This window comes from Citrus clementina, unplaced genomic scaffold, assembly GCF_000493195.1.
Source record: "Citrus clementina cultivar Clemenules unplaced genomic scaffold, Citrus_clementina_v1.0 scaffold_3, whole genome shotgun sequence".
NCBI lineage: Eukaryota > Viridiplantae > Streptophyta > Magnoliopsida > Sapindales > Rutaceae > Citrus > Citrus x clementina.
Window position 1 is genome coordinate 49,222,762 of NW_006262339.1, and position 24,660 is coordinate 49,247,421.

The 24,660-nt window shown below is 42.9% G+C and overlaps 3 protein-coding genes across 4 annotated transcripts; all 3 read right to left on the reverse strand.

Annotated features, from left to right (window-relative positions):
• Positions 1-348: 348 nt before the first annotated feature.
• On the reverse strand, positions 349-14,112 carry LOC18045958 ((+)-neomenthol dehydrogenase). Its single transcript, XM_006445042.2, has 5 exons — positions 13,908-14,112; positions 13,506-13,749; positions 13,001-13,063; positions 12,489-12,665; positions 349-1,289 (listed from the first exon to the last, which is right to left on the reverse strand). The coding sequence occupies exons 1-5, from the start codon at positions 13,925-13,927 to the stop codon at positions 909-911; spliced, it is 885 nt and encodes a 294-aa protein (XP_006445105.2). The 5' UTR covers positions 13,928-14,112; the 3' UTR covers positions 349-908.
• A 425-nt stretch (positions 14,113-14,537) lies between these two features.
• On the reverse strand, positions 14,538-20,560 carry LOC18045959 (NAD-dependent malic enzyme 59 kDa isoform, mitochondrial). The gene is made up of 19 exons (XM_006445043.2): positions 20,200-20,560; positions 19,826-19,922; positions 19,439-19,557; positions 19,188-19,355; positions 18,722-18,850; positions 18,082-18,142; positions 17,848-17,951; positions 17,680-17,763; positions 17,453-17,559; positions 17,271-17,373; positions 16,917-17,024; positions 16,535-16,600; positions 16,131-16,203; positions 15,949-16,035; positions 15,561-15,615; positions 15,389-15,460; positions 15,166-15,228; positions 14,900-15,014; positions 14,538-14,806 (listed from the first exon to the last, which is right to left on the reverse strand). The coding sequence occupies exons 1-19, from the start codon at positions 20,326-20,328 to the stop codon at positions 14,735-14,737; spliced, it is 1,812 nt and encodes a 603-aa protein (XP_006445106.1). The 5' UTR covers positions 20,329-20,560; the 3' UTR covers positions 14,538-14,734.
• Positions 20,561-21,801: 1,241 nt separating this feature from the next.
• Positions 21,802-23,738, reverse strand: LOC18045960. Of its 2 annotated transcripts, none has more exons than XM_024187439.1 (3): positions 23,616-23,738; positions 23,258-23,482; positions 21,802-22,210 (listed from the first exon to the last, which is right to left on the reverse strand). In XM_024187439.1, the coding sequence occupies exons 2-3, from the start codon at positions 23,438-23,440 to the stop codon at positions 22,136-22,138; spliced, it is 258 nt and encodes an 85-aa protein (XP_024043207.1). In that variant the 5' UTR covers positions 23,441-23,482; positions 23,616-23,738; the 3' UTR covers positions 21,802-22,135. The 2 variants fall into 2 exon arrangements, with proteins under 2 accessions (XP_024043207.1, XP_006445107.1); XM_006445044.2 differs by having other exon boundaries at positions 23,258-23,459; positions 23,616-23,732.
• Between the last annotated feature and the right edge of the window lie 922 nt (positions 23,739-24,660).

A 24,660-nucleotide genomic window follows, 5' to 3' on the forward strand; every position in this document is an offset into this window, starting at 1 on the left:
CGGCTGTTAACAAGGCGGCTAAGCAGTACGTGGAAAAATTAATCAAATGGCGTGGCATGCAATGCACCACAAATTTCCAATGGAAAATGAGATTCTTGCGTGAGTGTTGTGGTCCAGTGAGACGAGTGTGTGTGTGTGTGGTCTGCACTTGCGTTTGAGCAAGACGAGTGTGTGTTGTTAAGCTACAATAACTTCTTTTATAGTTATATGTGGTCCTAAATGGTGTGAGCATATCGGTCTTGATTTCCAATCTCTGTACACCTGATAAATACAATTCCGTGGACTGGTCTTCCATTTCTTAAAAAAATTATTATTCTCTAAAAAAATCATTTGCTGTTCTTTTGAGGGTTCAGTACAGAACAAAAGATCAAAAAAGACATTCAAAAGCAGGACATTTCATTTCGACCAGAAAAAATAATAATCATAAAAAGTCCAGACTGTCCTCCGTGACTCCATGAGGCGTTAGATAGGACCCGCCATCCTTTATCTTGTTTAATCTCCGCATTCTTATCCTTTCTTTAAGCTGGCTGGTTTTCATATTCAAAGAGTGAGCTAATTTAACAGGACATTTGACCTCTTCTGCAGCAGCTACGAGGCCAGCAACGCAAGTTATATCAGTTTTCACTAAACACAATTCATCAAGAAAACTGGGTCGTTGTAACTTGTGTGTCTGGCCGTAATCCTTGTTTAGGCATTCAAAGCTGCTTTTGAGTTTGACACAATGTGGGCAGATTGATGCGTAGGCCAGCCTTCTTTGTCAGGCAATCCCTCTGACAAAACTTGTTCAAAAAGTCATTAATATATTATACAACAGTGGCATTTAGCAAACAAAAAGATGCTACTTGATAGTCCTATTACATACGGAAAAACAGCATTCAATTTCATAAATGGAGAGACATGTATCGTTTTCAATCAAAAGAGGTCTCTTCTTTCTGTGAAAAAAATAGACCAGAAGGACCACCCTTGGGCAGCAGGGCTAACCACACAGGAGTTTCAGCACCTTCTTCAGCAGTTAATTTGCCAGTGTTGTAGGTCATATCTGTTTTGACATAACCAGGGCAAACACAATTGATGCAAAAATTTGGGTACTTCTTGGCCAGGATCCTTGTGTAGGCATTTATTGCTGCTTTAGATAGTATGTAAGCAGCCGCTTTAGCAGGCCATCCTTTAGTTTCCAGTGAACCCTCTTTGTAATCATTTAGATACTGGCTCAAAACCTCATCAACTCTTTCTTCTGTAAGGTTCTCGACATCACTAAACACTCCTTTGGCCCATTCATTTGAGACAGTCTGAGACACAACAATAAAAACCAGAAGTTTTTTTAACTTGATTCCAGAAAGTAATTACAATAAAATGGAGTGTTAGCATGTGACCCTCTGTTTAGGAGAAATACGTCGACGAGACCAGGCATAGTAAGCGGATATCTGATGGCAGAGTTCTGCGAACCGGTATGTCCCGTAAAAGCCTGGTGCGCGGGGGAACAGGAACAGAAATATCCTGCTCACCCACGAGCACGTCATCCACGAGGCCAATTTCCTGTAAGAGGCATAAGGCCATTCCGGCTAGAGGTCGAGAGGCGAGGAGACCCGGTCGACGGCAGTCGGCAAGACGGGCTCCCCAGCCCGAGAATCTAGGTACGACAGCCACGCTTTTCCCAGAACCGTGGCGTAACACGCAAGATCTCACAGAACCACGACAGCCACGCTTTCCCCAGAACCGTGGCGTAACACGCAATATCTCACAGAACCACGACAGCCACGCTTTCCCCAGAACCGTGGCGTAACACGCAAGATCCCGCGTTTGCCCATAACGCAGCAGTCAGAGTCCCATACCGTCTCGAAAAAAGCGGAAGACTGGGATTCAGGGGAAGCCTATAAAAAGGTAGCCAACGAAGGTAAAAGGGTTAGCATTTTTTAGATTAAAAAAGAAATTCAAAAGAAGAGAAAACCACGAAAAAGCCATAAAATCTGTGGCGAGCGTTCCCGGAACCTTCATATCTGACTTGAGCGTCGGAGGGTTTGCGCCGGGAAAACAACCGGCGTACTCTGACTTGTCTGTGCGCGCAGGAACCTCTGGAGAAGAAGCCTTACGAGAAGACCTTCTGGTCGTGAAGAAGTTGATCGGGCAGAAATCCTGGTCATAGAACGAGGAGAACCGGAATCCCGCATCAACAATTCCAACCCCAGTGGTTCGAGTGACAGTTGATAACACAAACGTTGGTGACAGAATCTGGTCGGTCCAAGGGCGAGCAGATCTCCGCATCAACATTTTGGCGCCGTCTGTGGGGAACAGAGCAAAAAGCTTCTGTTGATAGCAAGGAGAGGGGTGAAGCAAGTGAAAAGCAATGGAGACATGAGGAAGTAGTGCACAAGGGGGTGATAGGAGGCTTAACGATTCCGTGACGCTGAGGGAGATAGTCAGTGAGGCACGGGAAAAAGTCATGTTCGACCGGATGGAACGGATGGAAAAGCAGATGGAAACCTTGACAACCATCCTGCATGAGCTGCGGAGCGAGCGAGGGGTAACCCAAGAGGGAAGGGTGAGAGGCGGTGGAGTGGCACCAGGTCCCGATAGTGCGGGGAGAAGTCAAACCACCGGGAGATTCGGTGGTGAGAGGGGTAACGTACCTCTGCGGGGAGAATTTCGTAGAGAACGAGAGCAGTCCCCGGCAAGACAGACTAGTGACGAGGACGACGGGGTGGTGAATGCAGAGGAAACAGAGTTGAGGCAACACGTGCATGATGTAAAGCAAGAGCGGGATCAAGTTGCAGCACGTGACCCTGGTCGTGCAGTGCAGCTGGAGGAGGAAGTGTGCAGACTAGCGCAGATAATTAACGACATGCAAGGAAGGAACAGAGCCCCTGGTTGGAGGATAATGCTGGACGGAGAATCACCGCTCGCAGCAGAGATCATGAGGGCAGTTATTCCGAGAGATTTCCGCCTCCCAGACCTCAGATACTCGGGAAGAACTGATCCGCTGGTGCACATAGAGCGTTTCAACGACATAACCGGGGTACAAGGATTATCTCGATCCCAAAGGTGCAGGGTGTTCCCACTCTCCCTTGAGGGACGTGCACGAGAATGGTACAGGAAACTTCCTCGGGGCAGCATTAAAACCTTCGAGCAGATGTGCCAGGAATTCGCGGAGCAGTTTAGTGGGGCAATGGCACCGGAAGATGACATGATGGAGCTGAAAAGCATGAAACAGGGGGAGCAAGAAACCCTTCGGGAATTCATCAAGAGGTTTCATCGGGCTGTCCTCGACTTGGGGGCCTTCAACCACCCTCAGGCGTTAAGGGGATTGAAGGAATGGGTGAAGATAGGAAGGCTGTGGTACAATCTGAGAAGCCCAGCGATTCAAACGTATGCAGCCGCATACGAACAGGCTAAGAGAGACATCGAGATTGAAGAGGAGAAGACTGCACGGATTAAGACAGACCAGTTAGAAGGGTTGGGGAGGAAAGAGAAGAAAGCATTACCGGGGAATGGGCCGATCAGGAGGAGGGACCACCAGGCCTCCGGTGGTGGAGCAGGAGGTCGGGTGACTGCTTACCAGCCTCATCAGAGGCCACCACAGTATCAGCGCAGCAGGGCGCAACCTCCTCGTTCCCCAGCTAGGGAGCCTTGGAGAAGGCATGAGTCAGCATCTGGTGGTCTTCCCCACGATAGCAGAGCGAGTAGACCAGAAGTACTTCCACCGCCCCCCACTCAGAGCGGGGCAAACAAAGAAAGAACAGTGCACCTGATCGACCAGAACCCGGACTATGGGCGGTACACTTCCTTGAAGATGTCCCTGGATGAGGTGTACGAGGCCATAAAGGATCGAGGGCTGCTGCACCCCCCTACACCAATAACAAAGCTACCCAACATGAGGGATAGAGGACGTTATTGTAAGTTCCATGGCACTCATGGCCATACCACAGCAGAGTGTAGAGATCTCAAGACCCAGGTCGAAGATTTGGTGAGAAATCGGTACCTGGACGAGTTTATAGATGGGACCTTCCCGATGGAGGCCACAACAGGTGAAGGGGAGCAGAGTGGTAGAAACTTGAGACGCGAGCAGCCCGCAGTAAGGATGATAACTGGGGGCCCGACATTGGCCGGAGATTCCAACAGATCGAGAAAAAATTATGCTAGGTACGCCATGACCAGTAAAGAGATACTCTTCAGCACCCCAGCAGCCAAACGAGCAAGAGTCAGGCAAGTGCCGATCATGTTGACGGATGAGGATGAGGAAGGGATTCTATACCCCCACGAGGATGCTCTAGTCATCAAGGCTACTGTCGCTAGCAAGGAGTTTGATCGGATACTGATTGATACGGGGAGCTCAGTTGATGTGTTATTTAAGTCAACCCTGGAAGAGATGGGAATAGCCGACCGGAAGTTGGAATACACCAATACCTCCTTGAAGGGGTTCAGAGGAGGGAAGCTGGTCCCTCTGGGCGTGGTCGAGCTGCCTATCACAATTGGGAGCTCCCCGACAGAAAGAACAATGATACTGGACTTTGTCGTAGTGGATGAAGAAAGTCCTTACCAGATGATCCTAGGTCGGCCATTTTTAAGGATGAGTAAAGCGGTGTTGTCCAACCATTATCTGGCTCTGAAGTACCGGGTGAATGGGGTAGTAGGAGTGGTACGAGGAGACCAGAGGATCGCAAGAAGCTGCTACTCCTCGGCAGCAAGGGAAGCAATGCAGATAACATCCCTCGATACCCGAGTGGAAAATAAGAAGGGCAGACAAGAACCTGTAGAGGATCTGGAAACAGTAAGCCTGGGACCAGAGAACCCGGGAAAGACGATCAGAATCGGGTCGAGACTCAAGGGAAAGCAAAAGCAGGAGTTGGTGAAATGCTTAGAGGCTCATGCTGATGTGTTTGCTTGGACACATGAAGACATGCCAGGGATTGACCCTGAGGTAGCATGTCATAAGCTGGCAATAAAGAAAGGTGCTCGGGCAGTAAGGCAGAAGAGGAGGTGCTTCAACCAGGAGAGGTATGAGGCTATAAATGGCGAGGTGGAGAAGCTCTTGAGAGCAGGGTTCATTCGGGAAGTCAATTACCCTGAGTGGATATCGAATGTGGTGTTGGTAAAGAAGGCAAACGGCAAGTGGAGGATGTGTGTGGATTTCACAGACCTCAATAAGGCGTGCCCAAAAGACAGCTTCCCTTTACCAAAGATCGATCAGCTAGTAGATTCAACGGCTGGACATGGTCTGCTTAGCTTCATGGACGCATTCTCGGGATACAACCAGATCCCCATGTACGAGTAGGATGAGGAGAGTACGGCCTTCATCACTAACCAAGGTTTGTTCTGTTACAGGGTAATGCCATTCGGTCTCAAAAATACTGGGGCCACCTATCAAAGGCTGGTGAACAAAGTCTTTAAGCCGTTGATTGGGAAAACCATGGAGGTGGACGTGGATGACATGATCACCAAGTCCAAAATCCCGAAGGAACATGTCAGACACCTCGAGGAGACATTCGAGCTTTTGAGAAAGTATAAGATGAAGCTCAACCCGGAGAAGTGTGCTTTTGGGGTCGAGTCAGGGAAATTCCTTAGATTCATGGTGAGCCATAGGGGGATTGAAGCAAATCCCAAGAAAATCCAGGCGATTGTGCAAATGACGTCTCCTCGTAACCTGAAGGAGATGCAGAGCCTCACGGGGAGGTTGGCGGCGTTGAGCAGATTCATCTCCAAGGCTACAGATAAGTGTCAGCCATTCTTTCAAATGATAAGGAGGGGAAAGAAAACAGAATGGACCCCAGAATGCGAGGAAGCCTTCCGGAACTTGAAGCAATACTTGCAGCAAGCTCCGCTGCTGTCCATACCAAGGGATGGGGACAAGTTATATCTGTATTTGGCGACATCGGATCGGGCCGCCAGTTCTGTTCTGGTGAGAGAGGAAGAAGGAGTTCAGTATCCGATATACTACACCAGCAAGGCCCTGCTCGACGCTGAAACCAGATACCCGCCGTTGGAGAAATAGGCACTTGCCCTTGTGGTTGCTGCTCGGAAGTTGAGGCCATATTTTCAAGCATTCCCGGTCTCGGTAATAACAAACCAGCCATTGCGTCAAACTCTGCACAAGCCAGATGCCTCTGGTCGGCTCGTCAAGTGGGCTGTAGAGCTGAGCGAGTTCGACATAGAATATAAACCCCGCGCTGCGATAAAAGCCCAGGCAATGGCCGATTTCATAGCTGAATTCACAGAGCCCGAAGTACGCTTAGATCAACAAGATGCGGTAATAGGCAATTATGAAACTCAAGTATGGCAGGTGTCTGTGGATGGGTCATCAGGGGAGCGGGGTTCAGGAGCAGGGATTGTCTTGGAAGGCCCAGAGGGGGAGGAGGTTTCTTATGCTGTAAAGTTGGAATTTGCAGCCACGAATAACCAGGCAGAGTATGAAGCCTTGATAGCAGGTTTGGAATTGGCTAAGGCCGTGAAAGCAGACAGAGTTAAGATCAGAACTGATTCCCAGCTGGTTGCGAATCATGTCAGTGAAAGATTCCAACCAAGAGAGGAGAAGATGGAGCAGTACCTGAAGATAGTCAGGCAGATGATGGGGAAGTTCGAAGCAGTGGAGGTGATACAAATCCCCAGGGAGTAGAATAGTCGAGCAGACATTTTGGCTAGGATGGCAGCAGTAGCCGACCCAAAAATGCCAAAGTCAGTCCCTCTAGAGGTGAAGTCCAGCCCAAGTATCGATCGGAACTTGGGGGTGTTGCGGATAGAACAAAAATGCTCTTGGAGGGACCCGATAGTCTCATACCTTAGAGACGGGGTATTACCACCAGATAAGCTGCGAGCTCGCAAGATTAGAGCCCAGGCCTCAAGATACACGATGATTGATGGGGTACTGTATCGGCGAGGATATACACTACCGTTCCTTCGGTGTTTGGATGAGGACGACGCGAATTACGTACTGAGAGAAGTACATGAAGGAATTTGCGGAAATCATTCTGGCGGGAGGTCCCTGGCCCACAAGGTTCTAAGGCAAGGATATTTCTGGCCGACAATGCACCAGGATGCGCAAGAGAAGACCAGGAGTTGTGTAAGCTGCCAGAGTTTTGCAAATTTCTCTAACCAGCCACCAGAGAAGCTCACCTCCATGACCTCCCCCTGGCCATTTGCTCAATGGGGAATTGATCTGATCGGCCCATTGCCAAAGGCACGAGGAGCAGCAACACATGCAATAGTTGCTATAGATTACTTCATGAAGTGGATAGAGGTAGAAGCCCTTAGCAGGATCACAGAGAAGAAAACAACAGACTTCGTGTGGAGAAACCTGGTCTGTCGATACGGGATCCCTTATGCCTTGGTAACGGATAATGGCAGGCAGTTCGATAATCACAGCTTCAGGGAGTTCTGCCAGAACCTCGGGATAGAGCTGAAGCATTGCTCGCCTGCTCACCCTCAATCGAATGGACAAGTAGAAGCAGCCAACAAGACCATCAAGAGGCTTTTGAAAACCAGGCTTGGAGCAAAAAAGGGTGCGTGGGTTGACGAGCTGTCAGGTGTGCTATGGGCATACAGAACAACCCACAAAACCGCAACTGGGGAGACACCGTTCGCTTTGGCTTTCGGACATGAAGCGGTCGTGCCGGCTGAGATAGGGACGCCCACACACCGGACAGGTCATTTCAATGAGCAGGAGAACGACGAGCAGACATGTTTGAATCTTGATCTGCTAACGGAAAGGAGGGAGCAAGCGGCCGAGCGATCAGTCATTTACCAACAGAGGGTTGCTCGGTATTATAACCAGAAGGTGAACATACGGCAATTCAGGGTCGGAGACTGGGTGCTGAGAAGAGTGAATCAGAGCACCAAAGATTCGACTCAAGGAGTGCTGGGACCGAATTGGGAAGGGCCATATAGAGTCAAGCAGATAGCGGGACACGGAGCTTACAAGCTGGTTCGCACGGACGGCCACGAGGTGAAACGCCCATGGAACGCAGCACACCTCCGAAAATACTTCCAGTGAGACTTATTGACATTTGAAAACTATTTTTGCTCATGTTCATTATCGTTTATCTTTCACGCTTTATGTCCAAACAATTTCATGTAAGCCGAATCCTGCCATTAATAGAACGTCGAGGAATTTCTTTCGCTTGAAACCGAGGAAATTGTCCAAGGCATGCAAAGGCTCATCAAGTCTCAAAGCCTGTCTTATGGCGAGACAGAAGCCAAGCATGCCAGGATCTGCTCGGCCACGAGAAGGCTAGCAGAATCCCAAGCTTTGAAGAAATTATCCAAGGCATGCAAAGGCTCACCAAGTCTCAAAGCCTGTCTTATGGCGAGACAGAAGCCAAGCATGCCAGGATCTGCTCGGCCACGAGAAGGCTAGCAGAATCCCAAGCTTTGAAGAAATTATCCAAGGCATGCAAAGGCTCACCAAGTCTCAAAGCCTGTCTTATGGCGAGACAGAAGCCAAGCATGCCAGGATCTGCTCGGCCACGAGAAGGCTAGCAGAATCCCAAGCTTTGAAGAAATTATCCAAGGCATGCAAAGGCTCACCAAGTCTCAAAGCCTGTCTTATGGCGAGACAGAAGCCAAGCATGTCAGGATCTGCTCAGCCACGAGAGGGCGAGCAGAATCCCAATCCTCGAAGAATCCAAGGCATGCAAAGGCTCGACAAAGTCTCAAAGCCTGTTTTAGGGCGAGGCAGAAGCCAAGCGTGCCGGGATCTGCTCGACCGCGCGAAGGCGAGCCGAATCCCAGGCATTGAAGAATCCCCTAAGGCATGTGGCAAAACCATGAGCCAAGCCAGAACCTGCTCGTCCAGACAAAGATAAGCAGATTCTCAACCGAAAATTAATTCGCACTTACAACACAAGAAAGTAATCAAAAACCAGTTTTATTAATTTGTTAATAACTAACAGAGGGGATAATCTTCATGAACATTGTTCGTTACAATACAAGAGACACATCAAGAAGATGGTGGATCAGTAAGCCCGGCAGCATCGGTCGGCTGAACCTCCACAGGCACAGGAGGGGTATCACCCGTTGCGTCCGGGGGGGTGCTCGCCTCGCCAACATCAGCAGGGACTGCACGAGGAGGAGAGTCTTCCTCCTCGACCACGATCGGCTCTACCCCATCGGCATCTTCCTTGGCCGCCTCCTCGTCCATATGTTGAGCAACACCAGCTGCAAGGTCGTCCATCTTCAGATCAGGGTGTTGCTTCACAAGGACGGCCATGATGCAACGATAGGAATGCCGAAGTCCCTGGTCGTACTGGTGGTCAGCCTCCCTCTCCAAGTTCTCGACCTGAGCTCGGTGGGAGTCGCGGAGAGATTCGAGCTGAGCCTCATACATAGTCTTCTGCCTTTGCAGATCCCCCTTGACCTTGGTGAGCTCCTCCTCGAGGGAAATGGCTTTTGCTTGAGCAAGTGATTCTTGCTCTATCAGCTTCAGATTCTCGAGATTCAGCTCCCCTGCTTTCTTCTCGGCAACGTCAGCTCTGGTCGTCGCCGATTGAATATCCTCCTTCATCTTCCGGTCGTAGCGGCCAACCTTAGCCTTGTAATAGGTGGTCATGCAGCTGAGGTGGAAAGCGCTATGCTGCATGGCCCCCACCAGCTCACCCAAGGTGAGGCCATCAAAGTCCTCCAGGTCCTTCTTGCTCACGAGTTTAGTTAACTCATTGAGGTAAGGGACCAGGTGTTCTGCTCGGCTGTCAGGTAAGCGAGATCGATGCCCGACAGGAGGAGAAGAGGGAGCAGGATCTGTGGCTGCTCCACTAGCTTCCCCGACTTTCACAGGAGCAGAAGGTAAAATCTTCAAGGGTGGGACCTGCTGCACGATGTTGGCCCGCTTTGCAGTAGGGGCATCCTTACTCTGGTCCCTCTTCGTGGTTGGAGGTCGGGAACGTTTTCGGGTCAGAGCCCCAATCACAGCGTCCTCCATCCTATGGCCAGGAAGTATCAAGCGAGACTCGAGCAAGTTGTATGTAGTTAACAGTTCTCGACTCGAGCAGGAATTGGCTAATACAACCTCGACCCGTTTGAGCTGGTCAGGTCCAAGCGAGAAGTGGACACCCCAAGAAACTACAACACAAACAGACACTCGGTTAGAGACAAGCAAAAAAAAAAAAAAAAAAAAAGAGCAAGAACAATTATGGATGCAAGACATCTAGAGCGAGCAGGCAACCTGGGACCGTGAAACGGGGTGGGACGCGACAATCCTTCCCGTCTATTTGTGCAACTTGACCTCAAGGACCCCCAGCAAAAAAGAATTTCCTCTTCCAAGTCCCACCACCACCGGTCGGAAGATCGGTTATGGGTTTCCGGCTCTTGGTGCTAGATTGGAAGTAGTACCAGCCGGCATCTTTGGGGCTGCTCTTTAGCTGGTACAGGTGCTTCACCTCATCAACCGTGGGCTCGCTTTGGCAACATCTGTCCCACAAGATGAACAGACCAGAGAGCACTCTCCACCCATTGGGATTCAGCTGACCAGGAGCTAGATTTAGCCCGTTAAGTATCCGGGCAAAGTAGGGTTGCAAGGGACACCTCAGCCCGTACTTAAAGCTCTCTAGAAACAGGGTAACGTATCCCCTGGGAGGCCGGCTGGGAGCATCCTTCTTTCCTGGGACCTTGAGAGGTATCTCACCAGGAATGCTATACCTAAGCCGGAGGTCATTGAGCTCATCAAACGAGGTCGTGCACGTCATGTAATCAATGGCATAATCGCGCGACAAGGCTCTGCCTCCTACTGTACCCCGTTCTTCTGGTCGTGATGTTCCAGATGGAGACACCTCACCAGAGTCACCTTCCCCATTCTCACTTAAGGTGTCCTCGGAGCCAGAAGATCCCTCCTCGCCATTGCTTCCGCTGGTGGAGGTTGTTTGGGGGGACATCCTCCTAGCACTAATCCCGACACTAAACCCGATGGGTTCTAAGGGGATCCCGGGGTCAAAAGCAGGATCAGTGAGCAGACCGGGCAAGAAACTTAGTTCGTCGTCATCAATCTCAACGACTTTCTCCTTACCCTTCGACATTCCCTAAGCTCTAACCACAACACCACCAACTACTACCCAAACAGAAGAGAAGAGAAATTATCTACAACTATCCGAGACCAAGGAGATAGAAGAAATACCTGAAGTAATGGTTCAGTCGGTGAAAGTCAGAGATTGAGGCCTTTTATGCCGGAACTTCTTTGCCGGAGAGACAGAGACGGAGACGGAGTGAATGATGAATATGCCGTTCGAGAGGATTTGGTTTTCCTAATGAGGACGGACTCTTGGGTTGCCAGCATTTAACGGTGCCGAATCCCGAGGGTCTCGTAACCGTCGGTTCGAAATTCAAATGGAGGGGGGGATTTCTGCCACGTCACCTCGTCCGCAATTAAATGCGACATGACTCTTGGCAGCCTTTTCCGATCCCACGCGAGCGAGTACTAACGAGTTTCTACTGCTGGTCCACTACATTACCCAACACCAGAAACTGGGGGACCGGTGTTTAGGAGAAATACGTCGACGAGACCAGGCATGGTAAGCGGATATCTGATGGCAGAGTTCTGCGAACCGGTATGTCCCGTAAAAGCCTGGTGCGCGGGGGAACAGGAACAGAAATATCCTGCTCACCCACGAGCACGTCATCCACGAGGCCAATTTCCTGTAAGAGGCATAAGGCCATTCCGGCTAGAGGTCGAGAGGCGAGGAGACCCGGTCGACGGCAGTCGGCAAGACGGGCTCCCCAGCCCGAGAATCTAGGTACGACAGCCACGCTTTTCCCAGAACCGTGGCGTAACACACAAGATCTCACAGAACCACGACAGCCACGCTTTCCCCAGAACCGTGGCGTAACACGCAAGATCTCACAGAACCACGACAGCCACGCTTTCCCCAGAACCGTGGCGTAACACGCAAGATCCCGCGTTTGCCCATAACGCAGCAGTCAGAGTCCCATACCGTCTCGAAAAAAGCGGAAGACTGGGATTCAGGGGAAGCCTATAAAAAGGTAGCCAACGAAGGTAAAAGGGTTAGCATTTTTGAGATTAAAAAAGAAATTCAAAAGAAGAGAAAACCACGAAAAAGCCATAAGATCTGTGGCGAGCGTTCCCGGAACCTTCATATCTGACTTGAGCGTCGGAAGGTTTGCGCCGGGAAAACAACCGGCGTACTCTGACTTGTCTGTGCGCGCAGGAACCTCTGGAGAAGAAGCCTCACGAGAAGACCTTCTGGTCGTGAAGAAGTTGATCGGGCAGAAATCCTAGTCATAGAACGAGGAGAACCGGAATCCCGCATCAACAATTCCAACCCCAGTGGTTCGAGTGACAGTTGATAACACAAACGTTGGTGACAGAATCTGGTCGGTCCAAGGGCGAGCAGATCTCCGCATCAACACCCTCGATCATGTTTTGGTACACAAAAAATACAATATCTTCTGCTATCGCCACACGGAATTGTAGCAACATTTAGAGCCCCAAATGGGCTGTCTCACTCAAATGTCAGCTAGTTCTATCTAATAAAGGCTGTGAAAAAACTTTTTACCTTTAACTTTCCCATGTTAGAGGAAACATTGACAATTCTTGGCAAATCTGATAACTGGAGGAGGGGAATAAGTACTTCACACATTCTTTTGGAGCCATAATAGTTAGTCCGAAGGCATTTTTCAGCTAACTCATAAGTTGGAGTTACTATTTCATTCCATTTGATTGGCTCACCATCCTGCATCATTGAGAAAAAAAATCTTGATCTCAGAGCCGCTGTTCCCATAACTCTTCCAAACATATATCTGAGTAGATGGAAGTCTTTTAACTTGATTCCATGGAATTGTATTTGTCAGATAGTAACCTTGGATCTCTTTGACAAACCATAGTGAGTTAATTCTTTATATTTTTACAGTGTTATCCACTCTGTAGTTTGAACCTTCAAATAGGCCTCCAATTGAAAACGATGGATTTAGGCGATATAACAAATCTGTGCACCAATGTTGTTCAACATCCCTGTAATCGCATCTAGTTTTAAACTCAGGCAATGAGAAATCTCTTATGGAAAAGTACCTTAACAAAACCTGACAAAGCATCACCGTCCACACTGACTCCAAAGATTGCTGCATTGTTTACCTGCCAAGAAGTCCAATATTATATTGCTCAGCAATCAGCTATATATTGACCAAAAATAGTTACATCTGACGGAGAAAACTAATAGATTCATGTGGTATTCATGAAAATCCCTTTCGTGCAGTAACCTCAGGTTCGAAGCAAAATTTTAGCACTGAAAAATAAGCGGATAATAACTTAGACCTGGGTTTGTTCTCTAATATCACATTTCACAGTACTGGGATGCTTGTCATCTCCTAAAACTATAAGCATTGTAGTTTTATCATTAGAACTAGTAACAATTGCAGAAGTTCCACAAAGTCCTATGCTTCTGCTCTCTAACTGTTTAATTATTTAGAGTCAAATGTTCTAATACAATCATGTTGTGTGGAAACTAAATTAAGAAGATGACAGCACACCAAGTGAAACTAAAAGAAAATATCAAGAAACTGAAGTTGAATCATACCAAAATATCAAGCTTTCCAAATTGACTTCGAACAAAATCAGCTAGAGAGTGAATAGTAGCAGGGTCAGCAACATCAAGCTGATGAAAAATCACACTATCAAAGCCAGAGTGTTTAAGTTTTTCAACAGCTTCAAGACCCCTCTTCTCATCTCTGGCTGTTAACACCACAATGATCCCATTTGAAGCTAGTTGCCTCACTGTTTCATACCCAATTCCCTTATTTGCTCCCGTAACAACTGCATACCTGAATATAGAAAATAGTGTGCCAAAATAGAATAAGAATATAAGGTGAATTTATATATTTGTTTGTTTCTTGTCCGATGCTTGATAAAACAAGGAGTATTAAGAGTAACCTGAAATAAAAGCAAACGCAAGGAAATGACAAAAAATATTTATATACACCTTTTAGTTGCTTCTGCCATTGATTAAGTTTAGGGAGTGGAACTTTTGGTATGAGGTACCCAACAGGGGATCAGGTAATGAAATTGTGAACTTCAAGGAAAGTTGAAACTGTAACAAGAGGTGATAAGCGAATGGGCCGATTCGGGTTTGTTCAAGGCTGGGCCCGGGTCGGGGTATGGTTAGTAAATCCCGGAGATCTGGGATCCACGTTGCCCATTGATGGACCCATTGGATGCTTTCCAATATTGGATGTTTGGATGAGTATCCAATTATGTTACGGGTTACTGCTTTTTGTAAGCCGGAAATGGAGCGGAGTATTTAGCAAAATTAAGCCTGAAATGGTCAATTGACACGTCCAGAAAGACAAATAGCTTCAATTTTGATGTTAGTTCACAGTGGTTTTTAGGTTGATACAAGAAAGAGATCTAAACTTCCAACTTTGGCATTCTTGCCATGTTTTGATTAAAAAACAATAATAATAAAAAATAAAAAAATTCAAAGATTACGTAATACATCTCCATTTGCTTGGGTGGGTGGGGGGGCGGGGGGGAGGAATTAAGAGGCCAAAAAGCGGCATTGATATAGTACGACCATGGACCAGTATTACAATTTATGTCAGTTCTAACAAAATTGAGCGAGAAAACTGGGTATTCATTCGTTAATAGCTGCTAAAAGCTAAACAAATCAGTTTCAAATGAAGTAAGAGTTTTAAATCTACTATTGAATCTTTAGCCATCTACATTTACAGGCTAAACAAATTATAACGAGGAAAATAAATCAAGAATGTTATGCTCGACTGTAGAACATTCAACTACAATCTGGGAGCTTTATTTCTCATGAACCAGAGGGCTGTAAATAGGGAACCACATGCTGCGAGTGACATATTCCACTGTCTCCTCCTGCATCCAAAAAAATATTACCCAAATCTTAAACTTATTATTAATGCCATAAAATATCAGCTTCTTTTTTAATATTTTTTAATACGGTCCTACTTTTGACATGTGCTTGAGATCTCTGGGACCAACTTCACCATGACCTTCTGCCAAGTCTTCCTCAACTGCTGCTCGTAGAACAGCTGCTCCAACTTCTGCCGTAATATCTCGAATACTGCATCACACAAAGTCGAATTAATCATGCGCACGTGGTATTGCAGAAAATACAGAGTTCTCACTAGTCTTGTCCAATGGACATAACAACCATTAGTGTCGACGTTGGTTGATGTTAGAATACAAGTAACCTGAGCTAGCGGAAATATTACCTGTCAATAGATGGATACAGAATGCCTTTTGGAATTTCCTCATCGGTCATATAGGACGCAAGGCTGTATAGAAAACATCATGTTAAGCAATTTGCAGCAGAAGAGTGCTTCAACACAAATAGTAACTTCTACCATAATCAGATGACAATTCATGATCTTTAAATAAAATGTTAATTTGAGCCCTTAAGTTGATATGGGTTCATTACAATTATCACATACATACCATTCTGCAGCTTGTTGTAACATTCCATCTGTTATAAAACGAGCACCTGAAAGGAGAGTTCCCAAACCAATCCTGAATGAAAGCAACCAGGTTTACTTAATATGTTATCAAGATTTAAGCATGGTCAACCAAAATAAATAATATTACAAAAAAATAAGAAAATAACACTAACCCAGGGAACAGATACATGTTATTTGCTTGATTTACATGGCCTATTTTCCCATTTCCTGCCAGAGAAACGACTAATAATCAGATAATCAGACAAAGAGGGAAGAAGCAGCACTCTTACTTTATTAGCATGGTGCCAGTGGGAGCTCAAATATTTTTATTGGGTTCCAACCTATAAACTTAGGCTTTTTGGATTAGAAACTTATTTAATAATGTAGCAGAGGCCTGGTGTGTTGGAATGCCTCACATGCTACATGCCTGAAACTTTATTTCTCTGATTGTTCTGTCTTTGTTTGGCTTTGAATATACTCTATAGCTATAAGTGAGGGAAGTTTTTAAAACTCCGGGCAGGGGGAATCTAAATGAGATATTCAATATACAAGGGAAGATACCCAGATCAACATTCTCAAAAGGACTTCCACTAGCAAACACTATATTTTCCCCAGCATGCTTAAAAGCATCAGCAGCAGTGCATTCAGCTGGTCAAGCAAAACACAAAAGAGGATGTCAAGAAAGAAGATCGAGCAGCCATAAGGTAAAAAAAAAAAGGTTGTGACACAGCAGGAAAACAAACCATTCATGGTCGGATTTGACATAGCAAAAATGGCAGGTTTGACAGAATCAGACTCTCGCATAGCCTTAAGCACCTACGTTTATGTGCCAACAGATGCTTTTAGAAATGAACTACTAAATTCAATAAACAGACATGGCATTTCTTGATAACACGTAGGCAATTACATTAATCATTAATTATAACACTCTCAAGAACCAAAAATGGCCAGAGCATTCTTTGAACACAAAATTTAAAGCATCAACAATATGGTAGCTTCAAAACATACGATCTTTTGAAAATTCATACCCAGAAGTTGTCAGGATAACACAAGTTCAAACAGAATAAAATTAAATTCACTATTTTGCTGCTTCCTCTAGCGGTTAGAAAATGAAACAAGGGATGAAGCACAAAAAATAAGTTTTCACCTCTTCATTGAAGACACCACCTACGCCAGACAAACCAAGAAGCACATGGGGTTTGACCTTTCTAACCTGCACAATAATTTGGCTCTCAGCAATTAGAATTCTTATATAAAAATTGAAGCATAAATTCAGAAGATGACTATTATAATACTAGAGCAAACAGGCAGCACTTTTAAAAAGAGATAATAAAAACTGTTTAGAAACTAGTTTTCCTTTTATGAAAATATCAGCCTCGTCGTTGCAGCAATTGCCATTATAATACTAGAACAAACAGGCAGCACTCTTAAAAGGAGATAATAAAAACTGTTTAGAAACTAGTTTTCGTTTTATGAAAATATCAGCCTTGTAGTTGCAGCAATTGCCTAAGTTTGCTCCAGTGACTTACCACCTCAAGTAGACTAGCTCCCTCCCTAAGCCCCATAAAATCTCCTGGATCTTTAGCAAAAGGTGCTGCCGCTGGGTCAAGATTCTTCCTTTCTTTCGTGATGAGACCCTGAAGCCAAAAAAATTCTTTTTAAACACATTAAACAAATTTTAAGAATGATCTTACGACATGTTAAGATGAAATTACAGCATTCAGTTAGCCTTTCTTATCCTTTTTCCATACCAGAAACCACAAGATCACATTTAGCAAATTTGTTTTACATAGTCATGAAATAGCAGAGGCATGTTATCATATCATAAAGAAAATGTGCATTATGACAAGACTCATGAGAGTGAAAAAAAGGTAGAACCACACATCTTTGTCAAGTAGGAAAAATTTATTTCTTGCAAAAGCGTCATTGTTCCCTGCCATTCTTGCTGCAGCTTGTACAGCCATTTTAAGAACACCAAGCCCGGCGCTGAAAACCAGAAAAAGGAGTTAGATAATGCAATGAAGCAAATACCTAGCATTAAACCAACAAAGATATTATTTTTTACCTCCCAGCCCCCACTACAACTATCTTTTGGTCCGCAAAGTCAGTCAATGATAGACCTTGTGCTCTGACAGTTCCCAATAATCCCGCAAGTGCAACACCAGCAGTTCCCTATCAGACATGAAGTAAGCACAATTATTGTAATTACATTGTATTAACAGACAGTCTACGTTGTATTACATGCTCTTTTCAATACACATAGAATGGCAAGATGTCACACCAGATAATCACCTGTATGTCATCATTAAACATACAAAACCTTTTTCGATATCGTTCCAAAGTTTCAAAAGCCCACTTCATTTGGAAGTCCTCGAACTGATAAAATCAGCCAAGCCATCAAGTCACGGACAGGATAGAAACTAATATTACATGGAAAGACATATTTTGAAAGAAAAAGACCTGTACAATAGCTTTGGGCCAACGTGCGTGAACAGCTTCCATGAATTCATCAACAATTGATAGATATTCTTCTCCTTCTAGCCTAGGTTGTCGGAGTCCCAAATCTGTTCAACTACCAGATGTGACAAGATATTCTCATGGTGTTTCCAAGAAAGAGAAGTTCAACACGCATTATGTGGCCATGGATACAAGAAAACTCTAGAACAAAACATTGAAGTATATGTTTTCACTCACATAGACGGTCTTCAAGCAGCTTTTGATTGTTAGTGCCAACATCAAGCATAACCGGGAGAATCTATCACAGATGAAAACAGATTTGATGAATTATAATAGAATAAAACATACCAAGAAAAAGGTAAGAACAACAAAGAAGTCGCGTAAACATTCAGAAACTTTTAAAGGTGATGGCAACTCTGGCAGGTTGGATCTTTAATTGATACATAACAACAGGTATTCGGATTCAAACTAGAGTTTGGGCATTGGGATTGCAAGGGTAAGGGTGGGGTTCAAAAAAATGGGTAAATAAAATTGTATCCTAAAATGTCACTTCCTAACTAGAATAAAATCCAATTTACTGTTTTCACGCATGTCTTATCAGCTTTTTAACAAAGCACATACGTGGGCACGTTTATGATGCAGAAGTAAAGACTAGATAGAATTGTGTGTGCGCAATATAAATATAATTAGAGACAACTAATAGGGCAGCACAAGAAACCATACTCATGCACCATCTAAGAAATTTACATGTAATGCATATCCCTGCACCAGCATCCGCACCCACACAATTTAAAAATGTCAAAATTATCATGAAAAAGTATGCACCCACACACCCAGACCCTCTATCACAAGCACACACAGAAGGAGTGACTCATACTCTCTGTGGATTGATGCCTGCAGCAGCCACATACACATCCAGCTTTCCAATAGGAATTCCAATTCCCTGAACTCCAAGGTCGCCTAAGCCAAGAATACGACTTCCATCCGTTAGGACTATCATATCTACCTGTAAAATAAAGAATAGTAGAAAATGATACAAAGGAATATGACCATTTCTTCTGAAAGTTTCAAAACATTTCCATCATTCTGCAAGCAAAGAAACTCCCTAATCATCACGGCACCAGTAACAATCATCAAATTATTTCAAAGTAACAAAGCCTAACTAAAACAGCAAGATAGAAAAAGATCTAGCAAGATGTGTAACAGTGACATTACTTACAGCAATTTGCAATACGTGTCTGCACTCTTATGGTATTTGCTTACAGATTAAATGAGGTTACAAGATTCTAGATTCCAGAAGTTCAAGTGAGCTGCAAAGCACTATCATGGGATTAACATATTACCTGTTGAGCAGGCCAATTGTAGATCATAGACATCATCTCCCCCTTATCCTTTGCACTGAAATACATTCCACGGGGACGTCTAAACAAACCTGAATAATTCTGACAAACCAATCCAACAGTTGGAGTGTATATAATTGGAGCAAAATCTTTGATGTTATCAATCAGGACCTGGAGAGAAAACCAAAAGAATCACTTTTGACATTATTGAATCTAGTAAAAACCGACAAGCTGGAATGAGGCATCAAACTTACTCTGTAGTATAATGTTTCATTCCTGTCATGCAGTCTGTTCAAGATCCTCCACTTTGCTAATGATACAACTTTATTTGGTTGACCCTCAGTATTTTTCTTTAATGATCGGAATGATTCCACTAGCAATTCAAACAACAGGTAAGAAACACTAAGGTCACTATCAAAAAACGAAAGGAAAGAAACCACAAAGGCTAATCAGAAACAGGGAAAAGTTTTTGACAATTAAAAAACAGTGGTTCACTGAAAAGTGCCAAAGCATTCGGGTAAATTTACTAAGCAAAATTAATAATATTTTCAACTCAGTTAGCAGAGCAATCAAACATTCAACACATAATGGGATACAAATACTAACAAATTTCAGATAAAAGGTATTGTGGTTTGACTTACTGAAACGAGCATATTGCTGCTCGAATGATATCACGCGGGGTGGGAGGAGGCCACGGAGCCCCAGTCGGTCTCTTTCAGTCAAAGGAAAGCCAGTATCCTGCTTCCAAGAGAATACAAAAAGAAGCAAGATATTAAACCTTTGTTGTCTCATCGGTCAATAATTTTATGGACTATAAATATTAGTATCTAAAATAGTGAGAAATAAACAGCATGGTTCACTTCAGTTGCAGAATTTAAATCAATGTACTTTGTAATGCCTAACTCAGATGTTTAACTTGGGATTATTTCCCCTAACACACCCCCCCCCCAAAAAAAACTAGTAAGCTAATTGATAATAAGCAAGAAAAAAAATAAAAAAAGAAAGAAAAAATAACCTTGTTGAACCAGGGATCATGAAGAATATCAGTGCCGCGTTTGTGAACCATACAGGGACCAGGAATCGCCGTCGAGAATCGCCTCGATCGGCTTAATACGGATGCGGCAACTCGAGCAAGATTCCACATTTCCGCGTCAAGATCTAAGCCAAAGAACAAAAAGGCTTTCCGGAAAAGATCGAAAACAATAACACAAACTAAAAAGTCCACTTTAATTGCATCGTTTTAGATTTTGACAAAAGGACTGCGTTGTGAAAGCGTTTGTTAGTCAATTTATAGGGATTCGGTTTCTCTTTTTCTTTGTTAATTTTTTTATTTTTATATTTTTAACTTTTGACCATAATATAATTCTTTGTCTATTTGGTCGTGTGTTATGTGTGGAACGACCATACAGTTTAAGTTGTTAAGAGCTTGAAAAAGGGAGTGTGATGCAGCTGCCCCGGATTCGTGGGCAGTGAAAGAATGTGCCAAAATAAAGGTCGATGCTGATAGCAGAGGACCGGAGGCTGCCCTAGATTAGAAAACGGGTAGTAGGTGTAGATATGGGTATATCTAGATGCTAATCATACAAATTGTGGGCCATCACGGGAACCCTTTTCTTGAATGGTTTAGGGACATTCGGGTAGGTTATGGGGTGCCATAAGAAAAAATGATTTTTCCCTTTTGATATTTGCCACGTGTTCCACTTATCAATTATCATCTATACAGGCTTTTATTTTTTTCGAATTTCATGAATTACTCCGTACGTCTAATGCAGAGATGATAAATTTACATGAACGGTAGGATAGAAATTTCTTTGGAATTTAGAAGTATAAATTAGTTTTGTACAGACAAAATCGCTCTAACAACAAAAGTTATTTAGACATTTTATCTATAAACAACTTAGATTTTATGTCAAATTCACCTTCTTTTGAAGAGAATTTATTAAGTGCAATTTTTAATAGAGCAAAATTATTCTTTCTCACGCCCTTCCCCAGTTGAGTTTTATTATTTAGTCAAGAATTTTGACGCCTCAGCTTTGGCCAACTTCTTTTTTCTCTTTCTTTTCAACTTCACGGTAATTAGCTATTAAAAGTAACAAAGGCTCAACCACCCCTCCTTAAATTCGAGGTGACCCCACTCACTAGCGACTCTTCAACCACAGATTTAATAATCTGATGTAACACACATGGCATACAAAAGTTACACCCAACCACTTACTATTTAAGTTCTTTGATTGTTAAACTATTTAACAATCAAAGAACTTACTAGTTGTTACAGATCCTTAAAAATCTATGTTGCCGGTCAAGTCAATAGCAATACTTCTATTTTAACTTTTTGTAACTATTTAACACTAAAAAATATTCCAATCAAATGGATTGATATTTGATGCTATTCGAATTCAATGGAAGGAGCCTCATATCTGCTTAATCACGAATAATGCCTTTAGATTGCCCACGGCTGCGGCAAACTGAAACTGTTATTCTTCTATTATCCACTTTTTTACTTTCCAAATTCCTCAGGCATTTAGCCCACCACCACCAACTACAGATACGCACGTCATACAACTTGACCTACGGTGTGATACTTTTCATCCTCCAGCTAATAACATTCTTGCCAATATTAACATTCCAAAAACTCTTAATTCATGTGCATCACTAAAATCAATAGATGAATGACAACAACATCCATGTCACGACTCGCGATTTCCAACAACAGTTTTTAACATGTTTATGATGACAACGTAACAAATGGCAACTTATTGATAATATATAATCATCATACCAACCCACTTCACAAGAAGCTGACTCAAATCTTAAAATCATTGGTAAAGCAAGTCTTAGAAGGCTACTGAAACCATCTGCAATCAAAAGATACAAGCAATTGTTCGCCAAGTTGCAAATAGGATGGATTTGACCTCTACCAGTACTTTTCTTCTTGGCGGTCCTAGACAACCTCAATAGTCTTTGGTTCCAAAATTCTTGCACCAAAGCTGAGAAGGAATCGGCCGAACCGGATGGTGAGGACGTTGCTGCAAGAAAATAATCCTATTAGCTAGTTGCTGTGAGAAAATAATCCTATTAGCTACTCACCATAGTGACTGCAAACAAAAAAAGTAATACAAACACCAGTGAATGTGTTACAGAAGGTGAATGTATTCATCAGCAATACTAAATCCTTAGATAAATGAAAGTTTACTAGCTATATGTTTTGAGAACTGAAAAAATCGAGAGCTATTTTCCCTTCAGTTCCAAACTAGTTTGCTAAAATAGGTTAACATACCAATTCAAACTAAAGTTCAAGAATGTTACAACAAAATGCACCCAACTTAAGTAATCACCACAGAATGTCTCCAGGTTAGTAAGCAACTAGTCATGGGTATGTGCTGCTTGAAAATGACTAACCTCACAACCAACAGCAACAACTGAAAAGTTACGTAAACAAAGTTATTTCTAAATCATCCATTGATGATATATGCCAGAGCCAGACAACATGTCCTTATCTTTTGTATGGTATACAGTCATTAATAAATACCAAAAATAAACGATAGCTGAAGAGAAATTTCTATACATCACAGACTCATTAATCAAGGCAACTTGTAGAGCCTGCTTCATTTCTCTGCCTTAAACACAGACACCCATGAAAAGGGAAACAATGACAAAGGCATTGTTTCCGAAAAATACTTTCCCTCATAAGTGAGAAAGCTGAATACAATTATACAACGAGACCATCTTCCCCAACCATTGCATCTTTTGGGGAAAGAAAATAGTCATAATAATCAGAAAGGTGCATATCATATTACATAGATTCCTAGCTTCCTAGTGAAGTCTCCATTTATGTATTAAGTTCACACTCATTCATTACAAGATGGTATATGTACTTATTCAAGCTAAATTCATAGCGGCAACAATTTCTATCCACTTCTAACAAATGCTCCCATTGGTCCGACCTAGTCATTCACATGCACTAAACTAGAACATGATCTAGTATTATTCATCAAAATCGCAAGCATATGGCAGAAGGACTTGAGATTCCAAAGTATTAATCAAAAAGAGACAAGTAATAGATTTATAGAGACCTCAAGCTCCGCAGATTTCATGGCGATAGGAATGCAAATAAGGAAAATTCCAGCCATGGCAATGGCAGTGTTGCGCTTCCAGTGCTTAGGCCTGCAGTTTGGCCCACCGGGCATGCTCCAGACCTTCGCCCTAAAATCCCTGTGGGCCCCCTCTCCTGCGTGTCCATGATCTGCTCCTCCCATTATTCACCGACTAATTCAACTGCAAAAGAAATCGATCGGATTCTGTTTTTACAAAATCAAAACCCCTAATTACCCTAATTGCACATTCACAAGCATGTGACATAGTAAATGTTGAGTGTCTAGCTTTTTAATGTTAGTTATCGAGATGATTACGAGGTGAATTGTTGAAAATTACCTGAGAAAATGTAGGATTCGAGAGGACGATGATGCTTAACGATCTGCTTTTGTGAGAAAACTTTTGTTGGGGGACGAAGATAGTCACGCACTCTCGCTGTGTTTGTAGTTACGGTGTCGGACGGAGGGCTATTTCGTCTTTTAGGATTTCGCACGTGACGAAAGTAAACTTGAGAGTTCTCAAGTCTAGACTTATGCTATGTTTAGTTGTAGGAGTGGGGGCAGGAAGGGTGAATTTTTCAATTAAGGATGAGAGTTTTATTTATTTTTAGAGTAAGAAGTGTGATTTTTATTCTCACCTCTTTTTATTTTTTATTAAATATAATATAATTATATTTATAAATATAAAATAATATTATATTTATTTAATAATAATATCATATTTATTTAAATAATATTATTATATTAAGTTAAAAATAATAATTTATATTGATTTTAAGTTAAATTATTTAAAATAATAATATTATATTCATAGAGAATTAATAGTATTATATACTATCTTTATTTGAAAATATAATAATATTATATTTATTTAATATTAATAATTAATAATAACAAATAGCTTATTATGATAAAATATTAATTTTTTATTATTTTATTAATAATAATGTTTCATTTGTTTGTCTTTATCGATAATTTTTTAATTTACATAATTAAAAATAAAAATAATAAAAAATTGAGATTTTACATAATTAAGAATATCAACAATTATTATTAATTTACATAATTAAAATTAGTAATAAAATAAATAGGTTATTATTCATTTTGTAATATAAGGCTACAATTTTTTAAAATAAGGGCAAAATTATAATTTAAAATAACTCACTTCCAATACAAGATAAAAGTAAATGTATAAATAGAATTATGATTCCTATTTCAAACTCTCATTCTAGTATGAGAAAACAATCTACTCTCACTCTTACTTTACACTAACAAATCTTAAATTCCCACTTTAATCCGAGAAGTAAACATGACCTTAAAGTTTGAGGTCAAGGGTCTTATGAAGATTTTACCGTTCGATTTGTATTATTGTGTCTGCTTCCAGG

Bases quoted from the DNA above. Each gene is read 5' to 3' on its own strand.
- LOC18045958 (XM_006445042.2), bottom strand. From the start codon at position 13,927: ATGGCAGAAGCAACTAAAAG. The intron at 13,064-13,505 runs GTATGATTCAAC...ACTTCTTGGCAG, and splicing joins TTGGAAAGCTTGATATTTTG to GTAAACAATGCAGCAATCTT. The intron at 12,666-13,000 runs GTACTTTTCCAT...TCAATGATGCAG, and splicing joins CTTTGTCAGGTTTTGTTAAG to GATGGTGAGCCAATCAAATG.
- LOC18045959 (XM_006445043.2), bottom strand. From the start codon at position 20,328: ATGTGGAATCTTGCTCGAGTTGCCGCATCCGTATTAAGCCGATCGAGG. The intron at 18,851-19,187 runs GTAATATGTTAA...TTTATTTTACAG, and splicing joins ACAATTGGCCTGCTCAACAG to GTAGATATGATAGTCCTAAC. The intron at 16,204-16,534 runs GTGAAAACTTAT...ACATAAACGTAG, and splicing joins GTGGTGTCTTCAATGAAGAG to GTGCTTAAGGCTATGCGAGA.
- LOC18045960 (XM_024187439.1), bottom strand. From the start codon at position 23,440: ATGGGAGGAGCAGATCATGGACACGCAGGAGAGGGGGCCCACAGGGAT. The intron at 22,211-23,257 runs GTCTCTATAAAT...ATTTTCTTGCAG, and splicing joins TGAAATCTGCGGAGCTTGAG to CAACGTCCTCACCATCCGGT.